We start from the raw sequence: 26,356 nt of genomic DNA, 5'->3' as shown, positions 1-26,356 counted from the left end.
TTGTGCACCCCAGAAGCTGCCAGGCCCTAAGGTTGAACTCCCCTAGATCCCTCCTGCAGCAAGATGGTGGCAGCTGGTATGATCTTTGCTTCTTACTAGCTGTGCAACATTCAGTGAGCTGGTAAACTTGCCTGGTTCTCAGTTGTCCTCATCCATCTATGGGACAAAACTGATAATATTCAGAGTTGCATGTCAGTTAATCAACATTTACTGAATGTAATTATTGACTAGAGTTTCTCTTCCTGCCCCCAATCTAGTGCTTACCTAGTCTTATTGTTGTTTGTGTGAGCACACACTTTCGAGGTGAGGGAGCCAGGGAAAACGCTGCCTTCTAACTTCCTTAGTCAGAGGCAGAACAGAACACGGAGACTCACCCAGGGAGGGGTTGCTGGGTAACTGTCCTGGCCTCTCCTCGGGCCAGCGACGCCAGGCCTGGAACAGCCTGACGCTGGGCGTGTGTCAGGAGGATGGGACTTGGTGTTCAGAGTGCAGAAGTGCTCTTCTGTGATACTCCTGCAAATGACTCCATCGTCTCCCTCTGGCTTTCCAGCAGACAGAGGGATGGAGCTTTTCATAAGTAACTGTGATCGACATTCAAACTGTGTACAGACTTCTGTCAACAGGTCCAGGCTCAAGGATTCTATTCGCAGAAGAACAGCGACGAGCACTGGGCTGCCAGGTTCCCCGTGGTACTTTCCTGGGTGTCAAAATCTAGCACGAATGTGGTCCCATTAGAATGCCTTCTCTCCACCTCCAGGTGCGATGGGGGCACCTGGGCCCCCAGAACACTTGAGTCAGATGTGCTGGGGATGATAGCAAGTCAGGTTTGCTGACCTGCGGCAGGAAGCAGTGCTGCTCCTTCCTGCTCGAGGCCCCCACAGGTTTTATCTCTTCCTGCCCCGTGGGCTACAGACCCCCACCTTCCGCCCTCTGCCCCCTTCTTCCACACGCACACCCTGAGCACCCAAACCAAATGAATTCCCAGTACTGTGCCCTACATACAGAAGCATGCCTGTCAGCTGTCCCTGCAGCGTAAGCAAAATGCAGCTCCTTAGAGCATGGTTTCACATCCAGACATTTTTTTTTTTTTTTTTTACAGAAATATGTTGCTTATTTATTTTGACTTGAAATCCAACTTAAACAGTAAATGTATGTATTTCTTTTTTTTTTCTTTAATATTCATTTATTCATTAATTACATTGCATTACATGACTGGGATTCCCCCCCCTTCACCCCAAACCCTTCCCCCATCATGAATTCCTTCACCTTGATGCATAACCACAGCTCAAGTTCCGTTGAGATTCCCTAATTAAAAGTTTACACCATACAGAGTCCAGCATCCCACTTGTCCAGTTCAAGTTCAACGGCCTCTTAGGGAGGCCCTCTCAGGTTTGTAGGCAGAGCCAGCAGAGCGTCACCTCAATCAATTAGAAGCTCCAACATATCATCAGCAACAGTCCAGGTATGATGAGGCTGGTGCAGAGTCCACTGATTGACATAGTCCGTCTTAGGGTTTCCCCTTGTCCAGTTTTCCGCTGCAAACATATAGCTGAGGTGGTTGATTGATCTACTCCATTTTCCATCTTTTTTTGATTAATGCTTTGATTCCTCCATTTTGTTCAGGGGAATCCCCCTAAAAAAACTTTGAGGCATTCCCAGTCCAGGCTCCTACATGTACTACTAGTAAGCACAGTTCCCGCCACCGTCCATCACTCCGATCAGCTGATGGTTTTAACCCCTGGGTTGGTTCTCTTCTGAGCCCCGACCTCTATTGGAATCAATGAGTATCGCATCTCTCCCCGGCTCTGCCCATCACACTCTCGTCCCTCACCTAAACCAGTGGGAGGAGTGCTGGTCGGGTGTTGCATTCCCTGCTAGCACAGGCCATTTCACCTTGGCATTTTGTGTTTTATACTGTTTTTTTTTTTTTTTTTTTTTTTAATCGCAACCAAACCCGGCCAGGCCCCCACACAGTTTCAGCACTTGGGCTTGCCAGTGGATGACGTGAACCGACTCAGCCTGGTCTGCCCCAACCCGAGCCAAGTGTATTCCAGTGGGTCACATTCCAAAGCCTCTTCTGGGTTATTTACCTCCATGCTTCCTGCGTTTATTTGTAGAGTCAGTGTCCTGTCAGAGGATCTGTTCAGGTTCCTCCCTCCGACTCCTTCATGGTGTCGGGCTTCACGCATTCCAGCAGGTCCTTCGGCCAGCTCCGCTCTTCAATCCATTCTGGTTCCTGTTGTTGAGAGTTTCAGCCCAGCCACGGCTCGTCCATACCCACGCATATCTCATATATGGCTCAGATGGGGTTGAGGCCTAGCCGAGCCCGTCCAACGTCTATCCTGGTCCTCCGGAGCACCAAACTGTGCTGTGGTCTAATCCGGCATGGTGCGTCAAAGCCGAATTGATATTTGTGCCAAGGGATTACAACTGTGACCCGACCAGAACTCAGCCTCCCTCCAGTTCCTGTGCCCCTTAGTGGTAGGCTCCACGCAGCCAAGGCCTCCACCACGCTCTCCAACCAGGCCTGTTGCCAGCCAGTGTTAACTATGCCAGAGGTTGCTCTGGTCAGCCCAGAGCATCCTATAGACTGTCATGACTCCTGCATAGACTCCACCGGCCCTTCTAAACCGTCCAATGGGGTCAGAGTGTCAGGGGATTGGTCCACGTATGCCTTACACATTCTAGCCCCGAGTATGGTTCTTGAATGCCAGTCAGTGTCATAGTAATGCCTTCTGTGACCCCTCTGCTGATCCCTCATCCTATCAGGTAATGGGGCATCCTGCTGGAAAAGCCCGGAATTTTGCCTTTTAAGTGAGCTGATGTTGGCGATCGGCACTATAAAGTGACTACAGGTTCTTCAGAGGAAGATTAAATGCCTTTGAAAAGCTTAAGGGCTAATACATATTCTCAGAGTACTGTGGGTTCAGCACGGAGCGTCTCATACAGCATATCAGAGAAACCAAATTCCAGAACTTCCTGGCCGGGCGGCCAGCAGGCGAAGCCTGGCGCCAAATGGCGCACTGGCCGCCCGAGAGCCTCGCACCCCATGTACCTGCGCAGGTGGTGGAAAGCTTGGCTGTGTTAGGCTGGAATCGTGGCAGGGACCCTCGCACCCGGGCCGCATGGCGGCCCGGGGCCAAGCTGCTTGGGCCCCCGCCTGGATCGTGCTAGCTAGCTCCTCCCCTACTCCAGCCCCTGGCATGGCGGCTCAGAGGCGTTCCCAACCCGCTTCTCAGGGTCCTGGGACAACCTTCCCGCCCCAAAAGGAGGCCATCAGACCAGGACCCCGGCAAATCGGACAGCTGCCCGAGAGCCTCGCACCCCATCACATCCAGACATTTTTACACGGGCATTTCATTGTAAAAGTGCCACTTCTAGTCCCCCAGTAGGAAGGCCAGATTCTTGGGTCAATCTTCTGAAAGAAGCAAATACAAATGCCAGATTAGAAATCCTGAAAATATATTTAAATAGCTGCTGAACATGAGAGAAGGGGGGAGAGGCAGGTGGATAAGCCAAAAAACGACAGAGCAAAGCTCTGGGAAGGAAAAGCAGCTCCTTGTGCAGCAACCTGGAGACAGTGAGCTTCTGTGTCTGCAGGCCAGGGAGAGGCCAGGGAGGCGCACAGCAAGCCCAGCGCCTGCAGGTGACACATCGGCTAGACACAGATGCGGGTCTCCAAACAAGCCCAGCACCCTGAGGACTCAGTGCAAGGCTAAAGAAGAAATCAACCCATTGTGCGACACGGGCACCAGTGAATTCTGCCTAGCTTGACCCACGTGCTGGTGGACGCAGGTCACTCCTGAGAACTGAACAGTCCCTTTGCTTACGGTGTCCAACTTCTTAGGAAGAAGGACCCTCAAGAGTTTCATGTATGAGAAAATCTCTCAAGGGAGGAATCTAACTTAAAGCAGCCCCTAGCTTGAAGCAGGAGATGGTGGAAACCCTGTCACAGGATGTGATTTTTAGCTTAGGTTTCACACAATTCTCACAAAGTTACAAATGAGCCTGCCGCTGAAGCCAGTAGGGGGGCTGCAGGGAGCTCCCCTGCTGGGCCACTATTCCCACTGGTGAGGTGAGAGCTGGGATGGGGGCAGATTAGGCCAGGCAGGGCTACAGCACCTGTTGGCTTGCATGTAAGCTGGGTCAGGGACAAGCCAAGCTAGGCAGCCTGTACCTACTGGTGCATGCATAAGCCAGAGTGGGTGTGGGTTGATTGGGCTTTGCTACAGCATCAGCTGGCAGATGCTGGCACAGGGGGCAAACTCTGTTGAGCTCAACTGTAGTACCACCTGGAGAGTGCAAGATCCAGGAGTGGGAGTGGGTCCAGTAGGGAAACAGTGGGCACCTCCCTCTCGGGTTGCCACTCTGACTGGTGAGCATGAGAACCAGGACTGGGGCAGGCATGACTAGATAAAGTGACACCAACCACCAAGTGTGTGGGCTGGATAGTAGGGCTGGTTGGGTTGAACTAGGCTTCAGTGCCTAGTGACACACATGAGAGCTGAATGGGATGTGGAACAGACTGGACCAGTCTGCTGTACATACTGGCAAGCATGGGAACCAGGGGAGGGGACGGGAGTGGTGAGGGTTATTATGGGTCACTCCGACTAGACTTCAGCTCCCACTGGTTTGCATGAGGGCCGAGTGTGTGATGGGCAGGATTGGGATGGACTGCAACACCCATTGCTTCGTGTGGAAGACAGGGCTGGAGACAACTGACCAGTGTGTGTAAAGGCCAATTTGGGTGATGGACTGTGCCAGACCCTTCACTGGCATGCACACCCAAGAATCAGGTCTGGGATCACCTCAGATGAAGTTTCTTTGGGAAACTTGACCTACCATGTCACCAAACCAGCCCTCAAATAATTAGAAAAAAAATTTTTTTTCATTAAAAACAAGCAAGCAAACCTAATATTGAACATGCCAAACAAAATAAACCGAATGATTTCATCATAAAAAAAAGCTCCAACTGTAAAATTACATGGAAAAACACAGGGACGACCAAAGCCGATTTCTGAGTAGGGTTTTCTGCCGGGGAGAGGGCTACTACTTGTGGGCAAGCACAGTGAGGACTCGAAGTCTCCCTTCAGCCCCAGTGCCTAGGCTGGTTCTTATTCTTCAAATGCTAGGTATGTTTAGACACTTTTGAGTGAACAGTTCACACAATTAAAAAAAAAAAAAACTTTCGGGCATGGCACAGTAGCCTAGCAGCTAAAGTCCTCACCTTGAATGCGCCGGGATCCCATATGGGCACAGGTTCTAGTCCCGGTGGCCGCGCTTCCCATCCAACTCCCTGCTTGTGGCCTGGGAGAGCAGTCGAGGACGGCCCAAAGCCTTGGGACCTGCACCTGCATGGGAGATCCAGAAGAAGCTCCTGGCTCCTGGCTTTGGATTGGCTCAGCTCCAGCCATTGCGGCCACCTGGGGAGTAAATCAGCAGAAGGAAGATCTTCCTGTCTCTCCTCCCCTGTGTATCTGACTTTGCAATTAAGAAAAACAAAACACCTTCTGAAATGCAGGTTAAAGATCTGCTCTGAATTGTCTACCGGTGGGATCTTCGACTTTCTGCTCCCATCTGCCATGCGCACTCTCCTGGAAGCTCCTCCCCCTACCCCGCTGCCCTACTGCCCGCCCAGCCCAGGGTCCCCGGAACCTGCCCTCGTCCCTCACCGCAACACACAGGATGTGTGGCTGCCGGCACCTCTTCCTGGCGTCACTCACCCCACTGCATGTGTCTGCCCTGTGCCCACCTAGGGAACTTCTGTTTCTAAACGCTGCCGCCTCCTCCCTGCTACCCTGATCTTCTGGTTTTCAAACCAGCTGCAGGAGCGCCCTCCAGCCCCACGCTGTTTGTCTGCAGACTTCTGCTTCCCCATCTAGCTAGGTCGCAGCCACTTTGTCATCCCGGCATAATGACGAAAGACAGAGCCAGTCCAAACCTTTATGTCATGGATGGGAAGCACTGAAGGCCGCCGTAACCCCTCACAGGCGCAGGGGCTACCAGTCCAGCCAGAAGCAGGGAGGGCAGTCGCCAGCGTGCACGGCACACGTCAGTTCACGCAGTCCTCCACAGCACTGAGCGCGTCTTCAGACGCAGAAACAGCCAGACACACACTCCAGCGAGCTGCAGAACAAGGCTTGCAGACTCCACGCAGAGCCCTGACTCTCCCAAGAAGCTCCGGAGAGGCTAGCAGCTGCCCACACCTCTTAGCTGATGACGGGATAACCAAGTGGCTTCAAGTCCCAGCTCTGTGACTTCCTGGGTGGTCCTAAGCCCATTTCCTCACCCAGAAAGGGTGGATAACAACACCTTCTGGCAGCAGCACCCTGCGTCCCCAGAGGAGCTCCGCCACTCAGGCTATTAGGGACATGGGTGTAGCTACACTGCCCCCCAGGGGACCTCTTTGGTTAGTACCCCAAAGCCAAGAACAGCACCTTCAAGAGGGACAGGGTGCCTGTAAGATGCCAATAAGCACACTTTCCCTTTGGTCCCTCAGGACTACCGCAAAACTCATTAGCTTAACAATGAGTCTAACAAGGTGAGCCCTTTAACATCTACTAATCCCAGGGTTCTGATATTGTGGCACAGTGCGCTAAGCTATTGCCTGTGATGCTGGCATCACCTGTGGACACTGGCATTTACTTATGGTCATCTCATGTGGTCATTTGCTGGTTTCTGCTTGGCCCAATCCTGACTATTGTGGTCAGTTGGAGAGGAATGAATAGGTGGAAAAACTGTCTCCTCCCCTCCACCTCTTTCAAAACAATTTTTTAAAAAACAAAACAAAACTAACAGTTCAACCAAGAAATGGTATCTGTCCAATCAATTATACAGAAAATATGGCACTTGTTTACAATGGAATACTACACAGGCATGAAAAGGTTGAAATGTTGGCACTTGCAAAAACACGGATGGACCTGCAGGTCATGATGCCAAGTGAGCCAAGCCAAGCACGGACAGGCTCCATGGGACTAACACTCTAACGCAGCCGTACCGCGGGGTGACCGTGCTGCTCAGGCACTGTGTGTGGCATTCGGGGCGTTTTCACTACAAAGCAGTGTTCAGCGCTGGCAGAGGCACACTGTCGTGACCGTCACTGCATCACACACACAGGTACAGTTCTTGAACACCTCCCTTGGCGGCTGTCCTGAAACGGGAGATCTGAAGAACGGGCATTTCTAGCTCTGGAGCCTCGGAGGGCGTCGGGGGTATGCTGGCACTGGGGTCTCACAGCCCTACCCCTTGCCCCAGGCCTCCCCGCCACCACAGCGCCCTTAGCCAGCCTCTGCTGTTGTCACAACTTTGCCTACTGCCTCAGTGGAACTGAATAATGGGCCTTTTCTTAATTTTTTTATAAAGATTTTATTATTATTATTGGAAAGCCGGATATACAGAGAGGAGGAGAGACAGAGAGGAAGATCTTCCGTCTGATGATTCACTCCCCAAGTGAGCCGCAACGGGCCAGTGTGCGCCGATCCGAAGCCGGGAACCAAGAACCTCTTCCGGGTCTCCCACGCGGGTGCAGGGTCCCAAAGCTTTGGGCCGTCCTCAACTGCTTTCCCAGGCCACAAGCAGAGAGCTGGATGGTTAGTGGAGCTGCCGGGATTAGAACCGGCGCCCATATAGGATCCCCAGGCTTTCAAGGCAAGGACTTTAGCCGCTAGGCCATGCCGCCGGGCCCTTTTCTTAATTAAAAAAAAAAAAAAAAAAAGATAGTACCTTAGAGGGACTGGCACTGTGACATAGTGGGTAAAGCCACTGCCTGTGGTGCTGGCATCCCTGTCTGCTCCCTGCTGATGAGCAGCAGCAGATGGCCCAAGAACTTGGGTCTTTGCACCCATGTGGGAGATCTGGAAGAAGGTCCTGGCTTTGCAGCCCAGCGGTGTGGCCTAGCGGCTAAAGTCCTCGCCCTGAATGGCCCGGGATCCCATATAGGCGCCGGTTCTAATCCCAGCAGCTCCACTTCCCATCCAGCTCCTTGCTTGTGGCCTGGGAAAGCAGTCGAGGACAGTACAATGCTTGGGGACCCTGCACCCACGTGGGAGACCTGAAAGAGGTTCCTGGTTCCCAGCTTCGGATAGTCACAGCACCGACCGTTGCGGTCACTCGGGGAGTGAACCATCAGACGGAAGATCTTCCTCTCTGTCTCTCCTCCTCCCTGTATATCTAACTTTGTAATAAAAATAAATAAAAAAAGAAAAAGCTCCTGGCCTCAAATTGACCCAGATCCCACCACTGTGGTCATCTGAAGAGTAACCCATATGATGAGGAGCTCTCGTCTCGTCCTCTCCGTAACTCTGCCCTTCAAATATATATATATATATAATTTTTTTAGAGTACTTCAGAGGGCCCTGTGCTATAGCCTTGACTAAATCCTCACCTTGTATGCGTCAGAATTCCAGTTCTAATCCCAGCTGCCCCACTTCCCTTCCAGCTCCCTGCTGTGACCTGAGAGGGCAGTGGAGGACGGCCCAAAGCCTTGAGACCTTGGTACTTTCACGGGAGACTCAGAAGCAGCTCTAGCTCCTGGCTTTGGATGGACTCAGCTCTGGTCGCTGCGGCCCCACGAGGAGTGAATCAATCAGTGGATGGAAGATCTTTCTGCATCTCATTATCTTTGTAAATCTGCCTTTCAAATAAAAATAAGCCTCTTTAAAAAGTTACTTTAGGGCCCGGCGCGGTAGTGTAGTGGTTAAAGTCCTCACCTTGCATGCCCGGGATCCGTGCTAGTCCCGGTGGCCCCACTTTCCATCCAGCTCCCTGCTTGTGGTCTGGGAAAGCAGTTGAGGACGGCTCAAAGCCTTGGGACCCTGCACCCACGTGGGAGACCTGGAAGAGCTCCTGGCTTCAGATTGGCTCAGCTCTGGCTGTGGCGGCCACTTGGGGAGTGAACCATTGGATGGAAGATCTTTCTGTCTCTCCTCCTCTCTGTATATCCGCCTTTCCAATAAAAATAATTACTTTAGAAATGGCATCTAAAATACATAAAACTGGTAAGACTATGGGCCCGACACAGTAGCATAGTGGCTAAAGTTCTCTCCTTGCACACACTGGGATCCCAATAGGGCACCAGTTTGTGTCCCCCCTGCCCCGTTTCCCATCCAGCTCCCTGCTGATGGCCTGGGAAAGCAGTGGAGGATGGTCCAAAGCCTTGGGACCTTGCACCCATGAGGGAGACCCGGAAAAAGCTCCAGGCTCCTGGTTTCGAATCAGCTTAGCTCCAGCTGCTGCAGCCTCTTGGGGAATGAATCAGGGGGTGGTAGATCTTCCTCCTCCCTGTCTCTCCTTCTCTCTGTATATTTTTCCAATAAAAATATTTACATCTTGAAAAAAAAAACCCCTGGTAAGACTATATATTAAACTGGTATAGCCATAAAAAGGGGGGGTGGTGGTGGCCAAGAATTGGTGTTGTGGTAAAACGTTTGAAGCCAGTGCCGCCAACACTGCCTCCAGTTCTGAGTGCCAGCTCCTGCCCCAATCGGCCCACTTGTGATCGGCCTGCTCCCAGCGTGTGGGGAAGAGCAGAGCCCTACACCCGCGTGGGGGCCCTAGCGAGTTCCTGGCTCCAGCCTTCAGCATGGCCCAGCATGGCTAGTGCAGCCTCGCTGAGAGTGAACCAGTGGACGACTTCCATCACTCTTTCAAATAAAAAAAGCCCCTGTGTCCAAACTGGTCCAAGGTAGGCTGGCTGGAAACCTGTCCGTACTCCCAATAGCTCCTCATAAGCCCATCTGGGGCGTTACCCAGGGGACCCAAGAAGTTACATGCACACACCATTCGGTGAAGCTATTCACAAATGGCTAAAACCATGACTCGGAAGTGTGCATCCCAGGTCACATGCACCTGCAGGGAAAGCCCTCCCTGGTTAAATAGTACAGAAAACTGGGCTACAAAGTTAAATGGCTTCTTTAGTTTTTTCTTTTAAGTATTTATTGAAAAGGCAAATTGGAGAGACACAGCTCTTCCACGAGCTGGTTCACTCCCCCAGTGGCTGCAATGACTACAGATAAACTGAAGCCAGGAGCCTCTTCCAGTTCTCCCTCAGGGGTACAGAGTCCCAAGGACTTGGGGTTACCCTCTACTGTTTTCCAAGGCTATAAGCAGGAAGCTGGATTGCAGGTAGAGCAGCCAGGACTAGATTCAGCACCCACATGAAATGCCAGCACTGGCAGATTATCCCATTAAACCACCATGCCAGCTCTATAAAGTTTCTTTCCTTCAAGTTTTTCCAGCACTTTGGCTGTTCAACATCCTGACCCAAAGGAAACCCGGCCCAAGCTCCCTTGACCATGGAGCACTGACCAGCAAAGCCCCCAGCACCACCCCCACAGTATGCACTCACTACACCTCACCCCACGGCCCCTCCCAGGTCCCTCTCCCAATACTACCTCTAACCTAGAATCCCAGACTCCCACTCTGTCACCTCATACTCTCAGCCCACACCAGTTCCATATCCCCCGGGGACAGTCCTTTCCAGGTGTACTTACAGCTCCTTGGTCAGCACCCAGTAGTCACCCACCCTGGGCAGAACTTCAGCTACCTGGGCCTCCCAGTTCCTCTCTACACCGTCCACCCCAGCCTCAGAGCCTCCCCATTTGTTATCTGACTGTCCACGGTCCTTAGCAGCCAGCCAATGACGTCATTTTAGTCCAGTCAGCAGGGGACGGGTTTCCTGGCACCTACGGCTGAAGAACCCCACGGACAGGCAGGCCTACACCAGCAAGGGAAGCTCATCCTCCTTGCTCCTCCCCCCACCCGCCTTCCCTCTCAGGCCAGGGGCGGGGGGAAGCTAAGCCCATGAGGCAGGCAGTAACACGGCTGACCCAAGTCCTGGATCACACGTCCAAGCCTGGTCTTTTGATAAATGGATGACAGGTTTGTGTTTTATGTCTGCAATGCAGTTTAAAAGAAAGTCTGAGCAGTGCCAACTGCTGTGTCAACGTGCCCGAGCCCTGCGGCTCCCAGCCCTCACACACACAGGGAGGTCGTCAGGCTTATTGTCTTTTTTTAATGAAACTAGATCACTGCTTACAAAAACCTTCAGGGGCCCTCACGCCCACCCCCTTCACAGTTCCCCTGGGCCAGCCTCTCCTGCTCACAGGAACTGGAACAGTGCATGAGTGGAACGACCACCCGCTCAGAGGCCCCGGGCTCCGACCCCGAGCCTTCGCAAGGTGACAGTTCCTGCTCCCAGAGCCGGTCCAGTCAAGCTTGGAGGATGCACGGATGCGGGTGGTCCCTGCCGCGGTGGCTCTCAGGCCACCACCCCGACCAGAGTGACATGATGTGAAAGTCCCATCCCAGGGATGCCCCCCTCCCAAAGCAGCTACCCCCACCCCCCACCCTCACTCTACCCCACTACGAGATGAGGCCACTTCCGTCAGAAAGGACATGGCCTACAGGCTGTAGAACTTGAGGCTCCTGTCCATGCCTGTAGAAGCAATGAATTTGGCGTGGTGTCCGAAGGCAACCCCTGTGGTCAGGCCGCTGTGCTCTGAAGAGAGAAAGGAGAGGCAGCTGTGAGGTTTCTCCTCCTCAATGTACAACCCTGCGCCCTGAGGACAGGCTCACACGTAAGCACTCTGCCCTGTCCAGCAGTGTTCACCTGTGGGCTTTCCCTGCTGCCCACACTCGTGAGGGATCACACCCACCTGCCCTGCTCACCGGTCACCTCCCGCTTCCCGCCGCACTGGCACACAGCAGGCACACCATCACTCAGGGCAGGAGGAGCAAGGACAGGGATGTCCGCCTCCTCATCTCAAGTTTCTGGGCAGATGCACTTGGGCTCCACCTGCTGGTCTGGATGGTCCTCACTACACTTGTAACTAAACGCCTGTGCCCCTAGCAGGGTGGAGATGACGGGCACACTGCTCATGGCACTTGACGAATCCATGAACCTTAGGCCACAACCAGCTCCTCCACTAAAAGGTAGCCCTGTGCTACCAACAGGCCAATATACCCGAAGACCAGGTCAAACCAGCTGACCTCGTAGGCAGGCTCAGGCAAAGACGGCTGTGGGAGCAGCATTCACATCCTGCCCGAAACATACTACCAAACCAACTCCCCTACCACAGAGCAAGCAGCCACCTCCGGCAGCGGAGTGAGCACCAGCCCCCAGCCTGGCCCCTCAGCACCTGCACTGAGCGCTGCCAACAGCACCATGGAAAACATGAAGGAGTGAAGGTTTTGAAAACCAAGTAGGCCACATGACCACAAGGTTAACAGCCCTGTCACCCACCACTTTCAGCTTCTCACGCCTTTCTTCTCTAGCACTCCTCACTGCATCTCGCCAAGCACTTCAGAAGTCATCCTTCAGCCCTTCCTAACCTGACCAGATGCCGTTTCAGGGCAAAGGTCTATGAATGTGGTGCGGAGTAACAGACAAGTGCTAGCTGTGTGCTACACATCAGTGTAACCCACAAATGCCGCCATCTGACTCACAACACCACACTCAGGCAGCCTAGACAGCGGGAAGGCTGGTATTCACCAGCATTTACAACCACACAGTCTAAGTCCTGAGTCCGTTTCCTCAGCCACATGTACTCCAACCTCAGGCAGTAACTGACAGCTGACTCCACAAATCCACAGCCAGTCCTGGAGGTTCCTAAGCCAGTGGCTTCCCCATTCCCCTCGGCCCGAAAGCCTCAAGCCCCCAGGAGCAGGGCTAGCCTCTACCTGTGAAGTGCAGAATCTCCGTCCACTGCTTGCAGATGTAGATCTGGACGTCTGTGCCCCCCAGGGCCAGGTAGGTGCCACTCTGGTCAAAGATGAGGGACTTCACCTGCCAGAGCCACAAGGACAGTGGGTCACACAGGGCACAAACTGTGGGGCCAGAGGGGAGAGTGCTTCAAGTGGGGAGGAGCAACAGCCAGGAGCTGAGGGAGGGACACACCTCAAAGTTGTTGTCCAGCTGCAGCGTCTTGAAGTTCTTCAGCTTGCGCAGATCCCAGAGTTTGACTGAAGAGTCATCAGCTGCCGTGGCCAGGTAGTAGCCGTTCTCGGAGAAGGCAATGCTGGTGATGGGGCCTGAGTGACCAGGGAAATTGGCCACATTGGTGCGCTCCTACAGGTGGGAGGTGGCAGCAAAATGCATCACACTGGGCCCGACAGGAAGAAAACAGGGCTCGCCCACCTTCCTCCTCTGTCCTCCAGGGAAGGCCAGCGAGCAGAGCACACACACGCAGCCAGCCTCTTGGCGGCCCCAGACACCCCAGGACTCGGGGTTAGCAACAGTGAAGCAGCCTTTGTGTCACAGGGATGCTCCCCAGCCCTGGGCCTCAGCTAGAGCCCGCGTGGCCTACCTTCAAGTCCCAGATCTTGATCTGAGAGTCCATGGTTCCTGTTCCGAAAATGAGGCCATCAGGGTGGAACTGAGCACAGGTGAGAGCTGGGAAGGAGGGAGAGGCACCTCAGGCTGGTGCACAGCACTAGGGGGAACCGCCCCCCGCCTCATCTTCCTCACTGGGCCCGGCAGTCAGACCCCAAGCGGTACTGGTGCTGAAATTTTTCAAACGGACTAAGGAGCACAGGCCTCCACACAACATAAGAAGAAATGATAAACGGCGAACACAAGGGCTCAGCGGCCCCGAGGCAACTTACAGCAGCCGGAGGTCTCATCCGTCACCTTGGTGAGCACACGGCCTGTCTGGATGTCAGAGAAGGCCCAGTACTGAAACAGATAACAGGCCCAGTGAGAAAGTGGGGCCCCCCACCAAGACCAGCTCCCACGCACAGCGACCATTCTCCTCCTTCCCCGCGCCCAAGCTCAGGGCCCTAGCCGGGCTCACACCTGGTCGTCTGAAGAGCTCAAGAGGTAGTCCCCGGTGGCATGGAGGCTGAGGCCTGTCACAGCGCTCTCATGCGCCCGTACAACCTGAACGCAAGAGGCGTTCGGAACTGACCAAATCCTGATAGTGGCATCTGGAGAGGCGGAAAACACCAGATCCTAAAAGGAAAAGTAAAGAGACCAAAGATCAGCAATGAGGACAAAGGCGAGACGACAATCTCACAAAAGGAGACAGACCGGCCATGGCCACCTGCTTGTCAGTCCTGTCCATCCTGGAACCATTTACCCACCCGATGGTACCTAAGAGAACCAACCACAAACATTGTTAAAATGGCCAAGGAGGGGCCGGTGTTGTGGTGTAGTAGGTTAAGCTTCTGCCTGCAAGGCCACCAGCCTATATGGATGCTGGTTTGAGTCCTGCCTGCTGCACCTCCCAATCTAGCTCTCTAACACATCTAGGAAAGCAGTGGCCTAAGTGCTTGGGACCCTACACCCATGTGGGAGACTGGATGAAGCTACTGGCTCCTGGCTCCAGCCTGGCCCATCCAGTCAGTGACTGGCATAAATGAGGGACTAGATCTTTCAAAATCTACTTTGAACTGAAGGAGCCACCGGCAGCTAGCTGCTGGCCATGTACTGCGTGAAGCAGACCCAACACTGCTCAGGCGTAACTCACGCCCCGGAGCGTCTCTCCGAGGAGCTTCAGGGGCAAGTGACTCTCCCAAAGACCCGGGACAGGAAAGCACTCACACAGCAGCCTGACTAACCCAGGCCTTAAGCGCCGGCAGCTGAAGACAACTGCCCTTCCTCATAACACCAAGGAAAGAGAAAAACAGTGCTTTGGAGCGCTCTGAAAATTTACATGCATTTCATGGAAAATCCAGTATTACTCTTAAGGTCCAAGGAAGAGGCTGACTCTCAAGTTATCCTTCCTTTTTTCCTCTAGGTTCCAGAACACAGCTCTAGGAGGGCCCAAGTGAAGGGCAGTGCCCAGGACACCCCTCCAGTCGGCTTTCTCGGCCCCACCTTACAGGGTGATGGGGTGGGGGAGGATTTGTTCCAGGACCCTAAACCACTGAAATAGGGCACAGGAGAGAGGGCCACGGGTGACTAGCAGGAACCTCCATACCTGGGAAGGGTGGAACACCACACTGGTGACTTTCTTAGTGTGGCCTTTGAGGGTGGCCAGGATTTGTTCAGAGCTCTTATCAAAGACAACGACGTTTTTATCCGCCCCACCTGAGGAAGACCCAAACAAGATCCAAAAAAAAAGGTACAGTGTCAGGCGCACCAGGATTTCCCATGCACCTTCCCTCTGCTCCCCAAGCCGAGCCCCACTGCGCAGGCTCCGACTCTTACCAGTGAGGATCTTGTTGGTGTCTGAGGGGCAGAGATCCAAGGCGAGGATCCCAGGAATGCTGGCACTGTGCAAGCCCTGTGCAGAGAGAGCCACACCAAATCCAGCTGCCCTCCCCTCACTGCCCACGAGTGACTGCTTGCTTTCTGCCTCACTGTCGCTACCTGGAAACCCAGAGCTGGGCAGGAAGAGCAGGTCTGCTCAACTCCACCGCCGAGGCTCTGGGAGCCCCCAGGGACTGCCCTGGAAGGAAGGGGGCCGCAGCCACTTACCACATGGGATGCCACCTGCCGGTATTTGCTGAGCTCCTCTGGCTTCACCAGCTCCTCAGGCACAGTCTTCCCTCTCTGAGCAAATGAACATAAGCCAAGATTCAGTCACCCAGTGCGCCTAAGGTGTCAAGAGCCTCACAACAACCCCTGCTGGCTCTAGCACAGGACTCACCTTCTTACGCTCCGTGGTCAGTACAGTGGCCTTGTCTTGAAGCTGGGGGAGAAAGAACGGACTCAGTGTGAGACAAATCAGCTTGCCAGGATGCTGGCATGCCTGTGGGAGCTTTCATAAGCATCACGGGGAACTGGTGCCCCAGGAGACTCCTGCACCTCATTAGCGTGCCGGTTCAAGTTCCGGCTGCTCAGGCATGGCGATAAGCTCAGCCACTCAGGGATACACCAACAAGCCTCACGAAGAAGGATCCCCTAAGTAAACAGAGCCCTGGACATGCAGCCATGAGCCTCGCTCTGCCTCACAGGAGCCAGATCTTTTGAACCCAACTCTCCAATTCTTCATCTGTCTAACAAATCTAACTCCTATCCTGTCTCTCTCATGGGGAAAAACAAAACACAATGAATTTATAACAAGGGCTCAAAGTTGTACTTTTCAGTAAACACATTCCTTAAATTCCCGTTAGGTCTGGGAAGGTGCTTTGACTCCCATTTTAAAGGCAAGGGGGTGGGAGGGCCTGATGTGGTATCCTAGCAGACAAAGTCCTCGCCTTGAATGCCCCAGGATTCCATACAGGTGTCAGTTCTAATGCGGGTGGTCCCACTCCCCATCCAGCTCCCTGCTTGTGGCCTGGGGAAGTAATAGAGGACGGCCCAAAGCCTTAGGACCCTGCACCCACGTGGGAGACCCAGAAGAGCTCCTGGCTCCTGGCTCCTGGCTTAGGATCAGCACAGATCCAGTGGTTGTGGCCGCTCAGGGAGTGAATCATTGGACGAAAGATCTTCCTTCCTGTCTCTCCTCCTCTCTGTGTATCTGACTTTCCAATTAAAAAAAATAAATAAATAAATCTAAAGGCAAGGGGGCATTGTGGCATAGCATTTCAAGCCTCTGTCTATGATGCTGACACCCCCTGTTGGTAAATTCGAGTCCCGGCTGCTTTACTTCCTGATCCAATCCCTGTTCATGTGCCTGGAAAAGAGTGGGATACGGCAGATGCCTGGGCCCCTGCGCCTACATGGAAGACTGGCAAGATGTGGTTCCCAGCTGCGGCCTGGCCCAGCCCTGGCTATAGCGGCAATCTGGGAAGTAAAACAGCAGATGAGATCCAGGCATGACGACCCTATAGCTAAATCCTTGCCTTGCATGTGCCAACATGCTTATGGGCACTGGTTTGTGTCCTGGTTGCACCACTCCCATCCAGCTCCCTGCTTGTGGCCTAGGAAAGCAGTAGAGGATGGCCTAAAGCCTTGGGACCGTGTGCCCACGTGGGAGACTTGGAAGAAATTCCTGGCTCCTGCCTACAGATCAGCGCAGATCTTTCTCTTTCTCTCCTACTCTTGCCTAGTCCTTTCTGATAAAACAAATAAATCTTTAAAGAAACAGCAGACAAAGGATTTTCTTTCTCTTCCTTCTTCTCTCTGTATTTCTGCCTTTCAAATAAACATTTTATACAGTTAAAAATTAACAAAATTGAAACATAGGCCTTGGCAGTTCCAGAATTTATACCATGTGCAACTCCACTAGAGTCCCAGATAAAGCGAATTTCATCCACATTGGATTCAAGGTGTGACAGGTGACAGCCATTAGCATTCCTGCCAACATCTTACCTTCTGGATAATCTCCGGGGTCATGCCCACCAGCTCACCCAAATCCATGGGCTCGCCTGCACCCTAGAAAGAACAAGGCGGTGTAAGAGCAGAGAATGGCAGCAACACCTAGCTGGAGAGCTGGGCGGGCAGCCACTGTGCACACAGGGACGGCTGGCAAGCAGCAGGGACACTCACCACCACACTTGGCTGCGAGCTCGGCACAGCCTGGGGCACGATGAGACCGGCCTGTGGCTTCAGGGTAGCCAGAGCTGAGGGAGAAGGTCACGTTAGAAAAGGGCTGTGACAAAGCAGGGCCGCCGTGAGCAGGGGAACAGGCAGAGACCGTACCTTCTCGGGCAGCAGTGACTTCCTTGGTGAGGCGGGCAATGACACGGCAGGCGGCATCGTGCTGGTAGAGCGCGTGGGACAGCTCCTGTCGGGTGGTCTGCAGCTGCTGGCGCAGGGTGAAGCTGTGCAGCATGACCGCATCCTGGGAGAGGGAAGCACACGGTGAGGGCCGGGAGAGGTGGCCTCTGTGAGGATGCCGTCTCCTAGCCTGCTGCCCAGACCAACACCAGCGACCCGAGCCACACGGGAGTGGCCCTGGATGTGCTGGCAGCTCTCCTGAGCTCCCACCCTCACCAAACATGGGCACACACAGGAGTGGGAGCCGGCTCTCACCCTTCTGGCAAAGCATGGATGTCACACCGTGGCCCCTCTACAGGGGCAATGCTGCTTCTATGGATGGACCACACTCCCCGAGGCAAGGACCACTGCTGAGGAAAACTGGCCCTGACATCACCAGACTGGAAACCCCAGAGGTAAGGACTACTCCGTGCAGAAGGAGCACTACACTCAGTCACCTGCTCATGAGCACGGGGACCCAGAGCAGTGTGATGCCAAAGCCAGGCTCCTCCTGCGTCCTCCTCCCACCCCTGCCCCCAGGGACCACGCAGGGACACACTCTTCTCCCAGTGAGAAAGACTTTAGCTTTCTCCCACTTACCCACTCGTCCTGCAAGGCTTTCAGGATGGCCGGGATGCTGGTGGCTGAGGGAGGCTTGGGCCGGATCGGGTGAGCAACTGCCAAGATAGGTCAGTCAGGTGTGAAAATCGGCCACTCAGGTCCCCGCTGCCCCGCTCCCCTCCGATCCTGAGCCAGGAAGCCCCATCCGCGGCTGAGCAGCGGGCACCTTTGATGTCGATGAGCTGCTCCTCAGACAGAGGCTGGTTGTTAATAGGGTCTGTACCATTCTCAGCAATGTACTTCTCAATGAGCCGCCGTTCGTAGACGTGATTGGACACGGGGGACACGCACGGGTGCTCCGGCACCTCGTTGGAGACTGCGGAGACAGGCAGGCAGCGGGCTTTGGGTGAGAGGCAATCTTGGGTCAAGAGCATCCCTGCTCCACACAGGCAACTACGAGGATGCACCTGACACCAAGCCAGTTTGGGGCAAGCCCCTGAAAGTTCTGCAGCTACACCCTAGCTTCCCCATTAGTCTCCCAAGTCTGATGGACACCAAATAACTCCCACACAGCTGCTGTAGCTCAGCCTGTAAGCCCAGCAGAGAGCTGCGCTCAGTCACCCTCCACACCATGCCAAGTCACGTCTGTGCTACCCACCTGTCTACAGCCCTAACTGCATCAGGACACAAAGGGATTACACAGTTCGCAAGGTGTTCACTGTGAGCCAGGCAGTTCTAAGCCCCTCACACGAGCCCGCCCTCCCATCACAGACATTATTAGTACACCTGGTTAGCACTGAGGGAGGCAGGGTGTAAGGAGGTCTAGGGGAACACTGTGCACTAACCCCACACGCAGGGCCTCAGGAGCAGGCTGACAGGCAACGCCTCCTGGCCTCATCTCTCCCAAACGAGGCAGCAACAGAACCAGCTCATCTACCCAAACACCTTCCCGAAGCACTGGAAGGCTCCAGAACGTGTCCTCCGGGATCCCAATCAGACCGGCTCCGGCCAGGGGCCGGGGCGGGTCTAGAGGCTGGAACACTCCATGTCCTGAAAGCGGCTCTGTGACAGCCTGCACTGTCACTGCCCTTTCTTCATCACACGCCTGTGCGGGTTCTTCTGGAACCTGTGCACTCCTCGCGGGTGCGCGGTGGGATTCCTGCTGCACCCGGCTCTGTGCCTGAGCGCCTGTGGGCTGCCAGCGTGTCTCACCGACTCCATAGCTGGCCCCTCGGCTACCAGAGGACCATGCTGAGCGAGACACGGGGCGCCTAGCGGGACTGAGAGCCAAGGAGCCGTCACCGCGAGCTCTAATTCTTCCAGTGGGCGGGAGTCCCTGGTCGGCTCCCTTCCCTTCTCTTTGAGCTAATGCGGGTGAATGCTGAGAAGGAAAGCATGCCAACAGAGAGGGAGGGAGAACGGGTGACCTAGATTGCTCTGAGGGGGGAGGGACACCTGCCGGCCATAATAAAACACCCGGAAGCGCTGGGAGCACCCAGCTCCATCACCCAGCCCTGGCGGGTTACTAACTGTGCCCCTTGCCGGGTCTCAGGTGTAAAGCCCGGATCTTTTCCTTCTCCCGGAAGGAATGCCACCTTGCGATTACGGCAGCCCGTGCACGGAGGGCTTTCCAACAGGCGTGCTGTCCGTATCGGTCGCGGGGCGCCCTCGGCCAGCCGGGCCAGCCTGCGGCGCGAGGCCTCTCCCCCACCACGCCGGCCGCCAGCTCTCCCGGCTGCCCGGCCCGAGGCGCCCGGGCGACTGCCCCGCGGAGGCCGCCAACCGGCCTGCGCACGAGCGCGCACTCACTGGAGCAGATGAGGGACATGGCGCCGACGCAGCGCTCCGCGGCGGCTCTTCACGGGCCTCCGCACGCCCCACGGGCCCCACGCAGCCACCCCGCGGAGCGATGCCCGCGCCCCGCGTGCCGTTTCACGTGCGAATGTGGCCGCTCGCGCCCGAGCCAGCAGCACCTAACGGAAACTGCCCTCTCCCGGCGTGCCACGGGACAGGAAAGAGCCCGCCCCGGAAACATCGGCTCTTTCCGGATCGACTCGGCTCCGTCCGGGAAGCGTTTGTGGGAGGGGGCGGGTCGCAGGGAGGCCAGCCGAAACTACACTTCCCATACTGCATCGGGAATGTGGCGGGCTAGCCGTTCGGCGGCAATCATCAGTATTTGACAGTCACGCTGCCCCGACCCATAGGAATACAGTCTTTGGTAAGATGCAGATTGCTCGGGTCGGCGTTAGGACAGGTCCCCACGTAATTCCGAGGCAGGTGTTTTCTCGGCTACCCTGAGACAGCGAGAGAGAGAGAGACTGTGCCCGCAATCTCTTGAAGACAGCGCAGGATTGTTGCAGATAGCTGCAGTAACACTGGCCAGGAAATCGCTCTGCTCCTACTCCTGCTACCAGTGTGTTCTGTGATCTTAGATAAGTTATGGGCTTCATTGCCCCTGTGTGTTCCTGGTGCCTTGCAGCTAGGAGAGTGCACGATTCCTCGCAGGAATCAATAAGATTATTCTCAGGAATCATGCAGGGCACCAGACAAAACAGCAAAATGGCAGGTGTGGTCGATTAAGTGTTCTGCGCTGAGCTTTGACAGGTGGGCACGGTTTCAACTGCCTCAACTGACTAATCCTCCAACTGCAAGCGCCAGCATCCCATATGGACCCTGGTTCAAATCCCGGCTGCTCCACTTCTCATCCAGCTCCCTGCTTGTGGCCTGGAAAAGCAGTCGAGGACGGCCCAAAGCCTTGGGACCCTGTGCCCGTGTGGGAGAGACCTGGAGGAAGCTCCTGTCTCAGGATCAGCTCAGCTCCAGCTGTTGCAGCCCTTTGAGGAGTGAATGAGCCAGTGGATTGAAGATCTTTCTGTGTCTCCTTCTCTTTGTAAACCTGCCTTTCCAATAACATAATAAATAAATAAATATTTAAAGATAGAAAGGTATTCTTGGAGGAGCAACTGTGTAAACAGGCTCAAGGAGAGGCATGAAGCTACGGGCACAAGGTACTGTGGCAGAGGGACGAAGAGTATGGCTCTGCTATGAGGGAACCTCAGCTCCACCCAGCTGGCCCACAATACGAGCTCCTCTTGGCCTTGGTTTCTTCCCCTCTGAATAGAAGGAGTGACGACAAGGGTATGCTTCTTGTTAAAGATTTGTTTGTTTTCATTGGAAAGGCAGAGTTGTACAGAGACAAAAGCGAGATCTTTCATCTGCTGGCTCACTCCCCAGATGGTTGCAACAGCTGGAATTGGGCTGGCCCAAAGCTTCTTCCAGCTCGCTCATGTGGGTTCAGGGATCCACGAGCCATAAGCAGGGAGCTGGATAGGAAGTGGAGAAGATGGAACTCAACTGGCACCTATAAAAGGATGCTGGTACCTGCCACTTGCAGAGGCCTAGCCTGCTACTTCCTCCCCCCCTCTTTTTTTTTTATAATATATTTTACCTATGGCTCAACTAGCTAATCCTCTACCCGTAGTGTCAGCAACCCATAAGGGTGCTAGTTCTTAAAACAGCTGCTTCACTTCTGACTTAACTCGCTGATACTGAGAAAGCAATTGAGGAAGACCCAAATCCTTGAGAGCCTACACCCAAATGGTTGACCCGGAAGAAGCTCCTGATTCCTGGCTTCAGATCAACTGAGTTCTGGCGGTTGTGGCCCCTCGGCGTGAATCAGCAGATGGAAGATCTTTCTCTCCGTGTCTCTTTCTCTCTAAATCTGCCTTTCCAATATAAATAAATAAAAAAATAAATACATAAATAAATAAATAAATAGGCATATGTTTAATATGAAGATGCCAAGGCTTCTGCTGTGGGCCCTGACAAGCCAGAACAAGCAGAAGCCTTTTTTTTTTCATTTTTATTATATTTTTGACAATCTTTACATAGTTAATTAGGGTAAAAAGGTTCAAGGGCTATAGGAAAGTGGGTAAGACTATTATTTCCATATTGTTTCCTTCATGTATCTGAGGTAAAGGGGGATATTAAGGGAGAAGCCAGTTTCCCACCCACTCCAGATCCTGGATGTGGGGCATGCTCTGAGATACTTGCTCAAGTGGTTTTGATAGTTCAACAGTTATGAATTGCTGCCAGTCTTGCCACTCCAAGCACAATGAGATCGTTGAAGAATACACTGATGACAGTCCATCATAGAGTCTCCGTTTGCCCAGTATTTCACTGCCAACATATAGCTGAGGTGGTTCATTGACCTGTTCTGTCCTCTGTCTTTTGATGGTTAGGGTTCTGAGTCTGGCAGTTCAATTGGGGGGATCCCCAAAGAAACTTTGTCTGAGGTGTTCCCAGGTCAGATTCTTCTATGTACTAACAAGTACAGGGCACGGTACAGTCCATCGCCCTGATCAGCTGGTGGTTGTAATTGCTGGGTTGGTTCTGTTTTCAGCCCTGACTTCCACTGGAACCAATGGGTGTTGCAGTTCAGCCTGGTTCTGCCCAGCACATACTCAGCCCTCACATAAACCAGTGGGTGCTGCAGCCTAGTCAGAGCGACCCACAGTAACCCCCACCAGGCCCGCCCCCTACCCTGGTTTGCCAGTATGTGTAGCAGACTAGTCCAGTCTGTCCCACATCCCATTTGGCTCTCATACATGTCAGTGGGTATTAAAGCCTAGTTCCATCTAACCAACTCAACTATCCAGCCCTCACGGATGCTGTTGGGTGCCTCTCTGTCTAGCCACCCCTGCCTCTGTCCTAGTTTTCGTGCCCTCCTGTGGGAGTGGTGACCCAAGAGGGAGGAGCCCACTATTTCCCTCCCAGGTCTCTCTCAATCCCAGTTTATGCACTCTCCAGGTGGTTCTGTGGTTTGACTTGACAGAATTAGCCCCCAGTGCCAGCTTCTGCCAGCTGATGCCGTGGCTAAGCCCAAACAACCCTCACCCACTCTAATTTTGTTTGCACCAGTAGGAATAATCAGCCTAGTCTGGCTTTTCCCTGATCTAGTCCACATGAGGCGCACAGGTGTTGTAGCCCTGTTTATCCTGGTCTGCCCCCATCCCAGCTCACACTCTCCAGTGAGAGTAGCTGCCGAGCAAGGGAACCACCACTTATTCCCCCTGCCGGCTCTGCCCCCTCCCTTCCTGGTTCTCATGCATGCTGGTTGGGCGCTGCGGCCACATCCGGTACAGGTAACCTCGCCTTGGTGTTCTGTATTGTGGACTGGTTTTTGTCGCGACCGAACCTGGCTCAACCCACACTCTGTTCTGGTACTCGGATTTGTCAGTGGATGATGTGAACTGATTCAGCCTGGACAAGCAGAAGCTTTTATGATGAGGTTTCATGTTGCTAAAACCAAACTGAATTGTGATCTGATCTTCCAGGCCATCACAGGACTGACGTTACAGCCATGGCCCCAAACAAACCAGTTTGGTTCCTAAACAGGGCAAGTTCCCAAACAGGCATGATGAGAATTCCAAAAATCCTTCTGCTTTTCTCCTTACAAAAAGCAACCTGCTAGTGAATCAGTTATTTTGTTGTTCAGTCTCCCTGTCTCCGCCCTCAAAGGAAAGTGGGTGGACCATCCCCTCTTTATCCTTTGTTTCTGTGTTTTTTTTTTTTAACTCTATGAAGCTGACTTCCTCTACCCAGTCCCTTGAGATTTTGTTCCAAAGACAATTAAAAATCTTTGAGCAACATTGTACTCTTGTCCTTAAGCCCCTGGGTTTGTAATGAGTTAGTGCAGCAAAAGTGGAACTCTGCCCCCACACAGATAAAAGAACATCCTGATTAGCCTCCCTGCCTCCAGCCTGGTGGGTTTCTAAATGGGTTCGCCTCCTCCTCCGGGTTTCTTTTCCTTCATTAGCTGCCTCTGGCTTTGTCAGGCCGTGTTCTGATCACTGGAGCCACAAAGAGGGGGATCAACAGGATGCCTGATCTTGACACATACATGGTCTGCAGGAGGAGAGGGCACCCTGACAATCAGAAAGTGTTGTGAATAAAGCAAACTTGAAGGCGCAGCATTGTGGCAAGGCACGTTAAGCTGCTTTTTGAGACTCCCCACATTCCCTGGCAGAATGCCAGTTCATGGCTTGGCTGCTCCACTTCTGATCCAGCTCCCTCCTAACTGCACCTGGAAAGGCAGCAGATGATGGCCCAAGCGTTGGGGTCCTTACCACCCATATGAGAGACCAGGCTGGAGTTCCTGGCTTTGCCTTGGCCCAGACCTGACTGCTGCAGCCTTTCAGGGAAGCGAACTGTTATGGGGTGCAGCCAGTGATAGCCAGCACCCATTGACAGTGGGCAAATGAAATTTGGCTGTGTTCTGTACCCTCTGTCCTGAAGGTGGGTCCTAACAGCAATGGAATGTTCTGTCCAGCAGGACAGTCAACGGGGTCGCAGCCAACCTAGGAGAGAATGAAGGGACAAGAGACACCAAGAATGGACAGCAAGACAGTAGGTCTGATCAAGCTGTCAGTTTATTGATTTCAACTGAGGGTTTTTATATTCTTCAGTAACTAAGGCTCAGGGAAAGAGAAACTGGGACGCAAGCCATGGCCTCAAGACCGATTGTTCTTGAGCAGCCACCATATCAACAATAGTAACCAACATATCGACAATAGCATAGGTAATCAGTAACAAGATGTTGGTAAGTACAGCATCAATCACATTCTGAAACAGTTGCTAGGAACAATTGAAGCTAAGCGTGTGATTAGTTTCATAACTTCTTTCCCAAGCATCTAGCCAACCGGGGGTTTTCCACTGTCCCATAGGTCTATATTCAAAATGGCTTCAGTGTGGCTATAGTGCATGGCTCCTGACAATGGAATGTTAATTCCATCCTCAACCACCCCACTACATCCTAAATTAGCCAGGATGTTGGAAGTTCAGTTAGTCTAGGTGTTTTTAGCTACAAGCCCAGTTCCTGTTCCTGTCCATCCCAATAAGCCCCTTTAAAAGGCCTGTGAAGCAGGGGCTCGCTCTCTTTCTGGCCAGGTGCTTCCATTACTCAGGCACCTTGACTCTTGGCTGACCCAGGACAGGTAATCCCCTGAGCATGGTCCCTGTGTACTGCTTAGGTGGGACAATGGATATAATAATGTTGTTTCTGGTTTGTGTGCTATCGGGAGTTCCAGGAGAGGTGAGGCATAGCAGTGGTGGAATGTGGGCAGAGAAGCCAGGGAAAGGTGAATGACTGCAGCTTTGTAAGTGTGTCCAGGTTATTTGATGCATGTCTCTTACGATAACTTACATTGTCAGGGAAGCTGGAACATAGGTCTTCAGCTTAACGGAGGGACTTAACGTAATGACCATTTGTTCCTCTTAGGGTTATGATTGGTTGGATTGCTGTATGGACTTGTGATCTGCTATTGTGCTCTATTATCACCAAGCTTGATTAATAAAGACTCCTTAATAAACCTTAGACATGTCTGGTATGATCTCACTTGCACCCTGCAACAGAACCAGCAGATGGAAGACCTCTCTTCCTCTCTCTCTCTTTTCTCTCTCTCAAGACACACACACACACACACACACACACACACACACACACAGAGAGAGAGAGAGAGAGAGAGAGAGAGAGAGAGAGAGAGAGAGAGAAAAGAGATACATTTTCCATCTGTTGGTTCACTCCCCAAATAGTGCAATAGCTGGAACTAGGCCAGGCTGAAACTAGGAGTCAGGAGCTTCTTCCAAGTCTCCCACATGGGGTGCAGGGGCCCAAGCAATTCAGCCCCACTGCTTTTCTCAGGCTCATCAGCAGGGAGCTGGACCAGAACTGGAGCAGCCAGGACTCAAATAGGCAGACAACCAAATGGGATAGGAACATTGCAGCAAGAGGCTTAACCTGAAATGCCAATCCCCTCAGAAAAAAATGAATCTTAAAAAATATAATAAAACTAACAGCAAGTTAGCTAGGAGGTACTGGGTAGTGGATGACTATTCAGGCAGTTTGGGACGTGCATTTCTTAGGAGGTAACACTTTCACTGAGACCCAGATGAGATAATGGAAGTCAGCCCTAACATGATGGGAGAGTGTGTTCCTGGAGAGGAAACCTGCCCCAGGTCCTGTCCCACCTGGCTCATGCCAGTCTCCACAGTCTCCCCTCCCTTCTCCAGCTTCACTGGACATTCAGTCCCCAGACAGACCCACTCTGGAAAGTTCCAGAATTTTTGCCTGGAACACTTTTCTTCACTCCCTTTCTTTTCTCCCTACCTTGCTGAAGTCTGTGATTCAAACTTTGGTCTCTCCTTGAATGT

At 53.3% G+C, this 26,356-nt stretch overlaps 1 protein-coding gene across 1 annotated transcript; it reads right to left on the bottom strand.

Moving 5' to 3' along the window:
- Positions 1 to 10,991: 10,991 nt before the first annotated feature.
- PRPF19 (pre-mRNA processing factor 19) lies at positions 10,992 to 20,129 on the bottom strand. Its single transcript, XM_004585267.3, has 16 exons — positions 19,955 to 20,129; positions 18,372 to 18,521; positions 18,185 to 18,261; positions 17,528 to 17,669; positions 17,375 to 17,448; positions 17,198 to 17,260; positions 15,591 to 15,632; positions 15,419 to 15,493; positions 15,149 to 15,224; positions 14,919 to 15,028; positions 13,793 to 13,948; positions 13,603 to 13,672; positions 13,305 to 13,390; positions 12,896 to 13,066; positions 12,679 to 12,784; positions 10,992 to 11,497 (listed from the first exon to the last, which is right to left on the bottom strand). The coding sequence occupies exons 1-16, from the start codon at positions 19,971 to 19,973 to the stop codon at positions 11,400 to 11,402; spliced, it is 1,515 nt and encodes a 504-aa protein (XP_004585324.1). The 5' UTR covers positions 19,974 to 20,129; the 3' UTR covers positions 10,992 to 11,399.
- Positions 20,130 to 26,356: the final 6,227 nt, after the last annotated feature.

This window comes from Ochotona princeps, chromosome 4 (genome assembly GCF_030435755.1).
Source record: "Ochotona princeps isolate mOchPri1 chromosome 4, mOchPri1.hap1, whole genome shotgun sequence".
Lineage (NCBI taxonomy): Eukaryota > Metazoa > Chordata > Mammalia > Lagomorpha > Ochotonidae > Ochotona > Ochotona princeps.
Note: the sequence above shows the minus strand (reverse complement) of the source record. Positions and strands in the feature narration are given on the sequence as shown.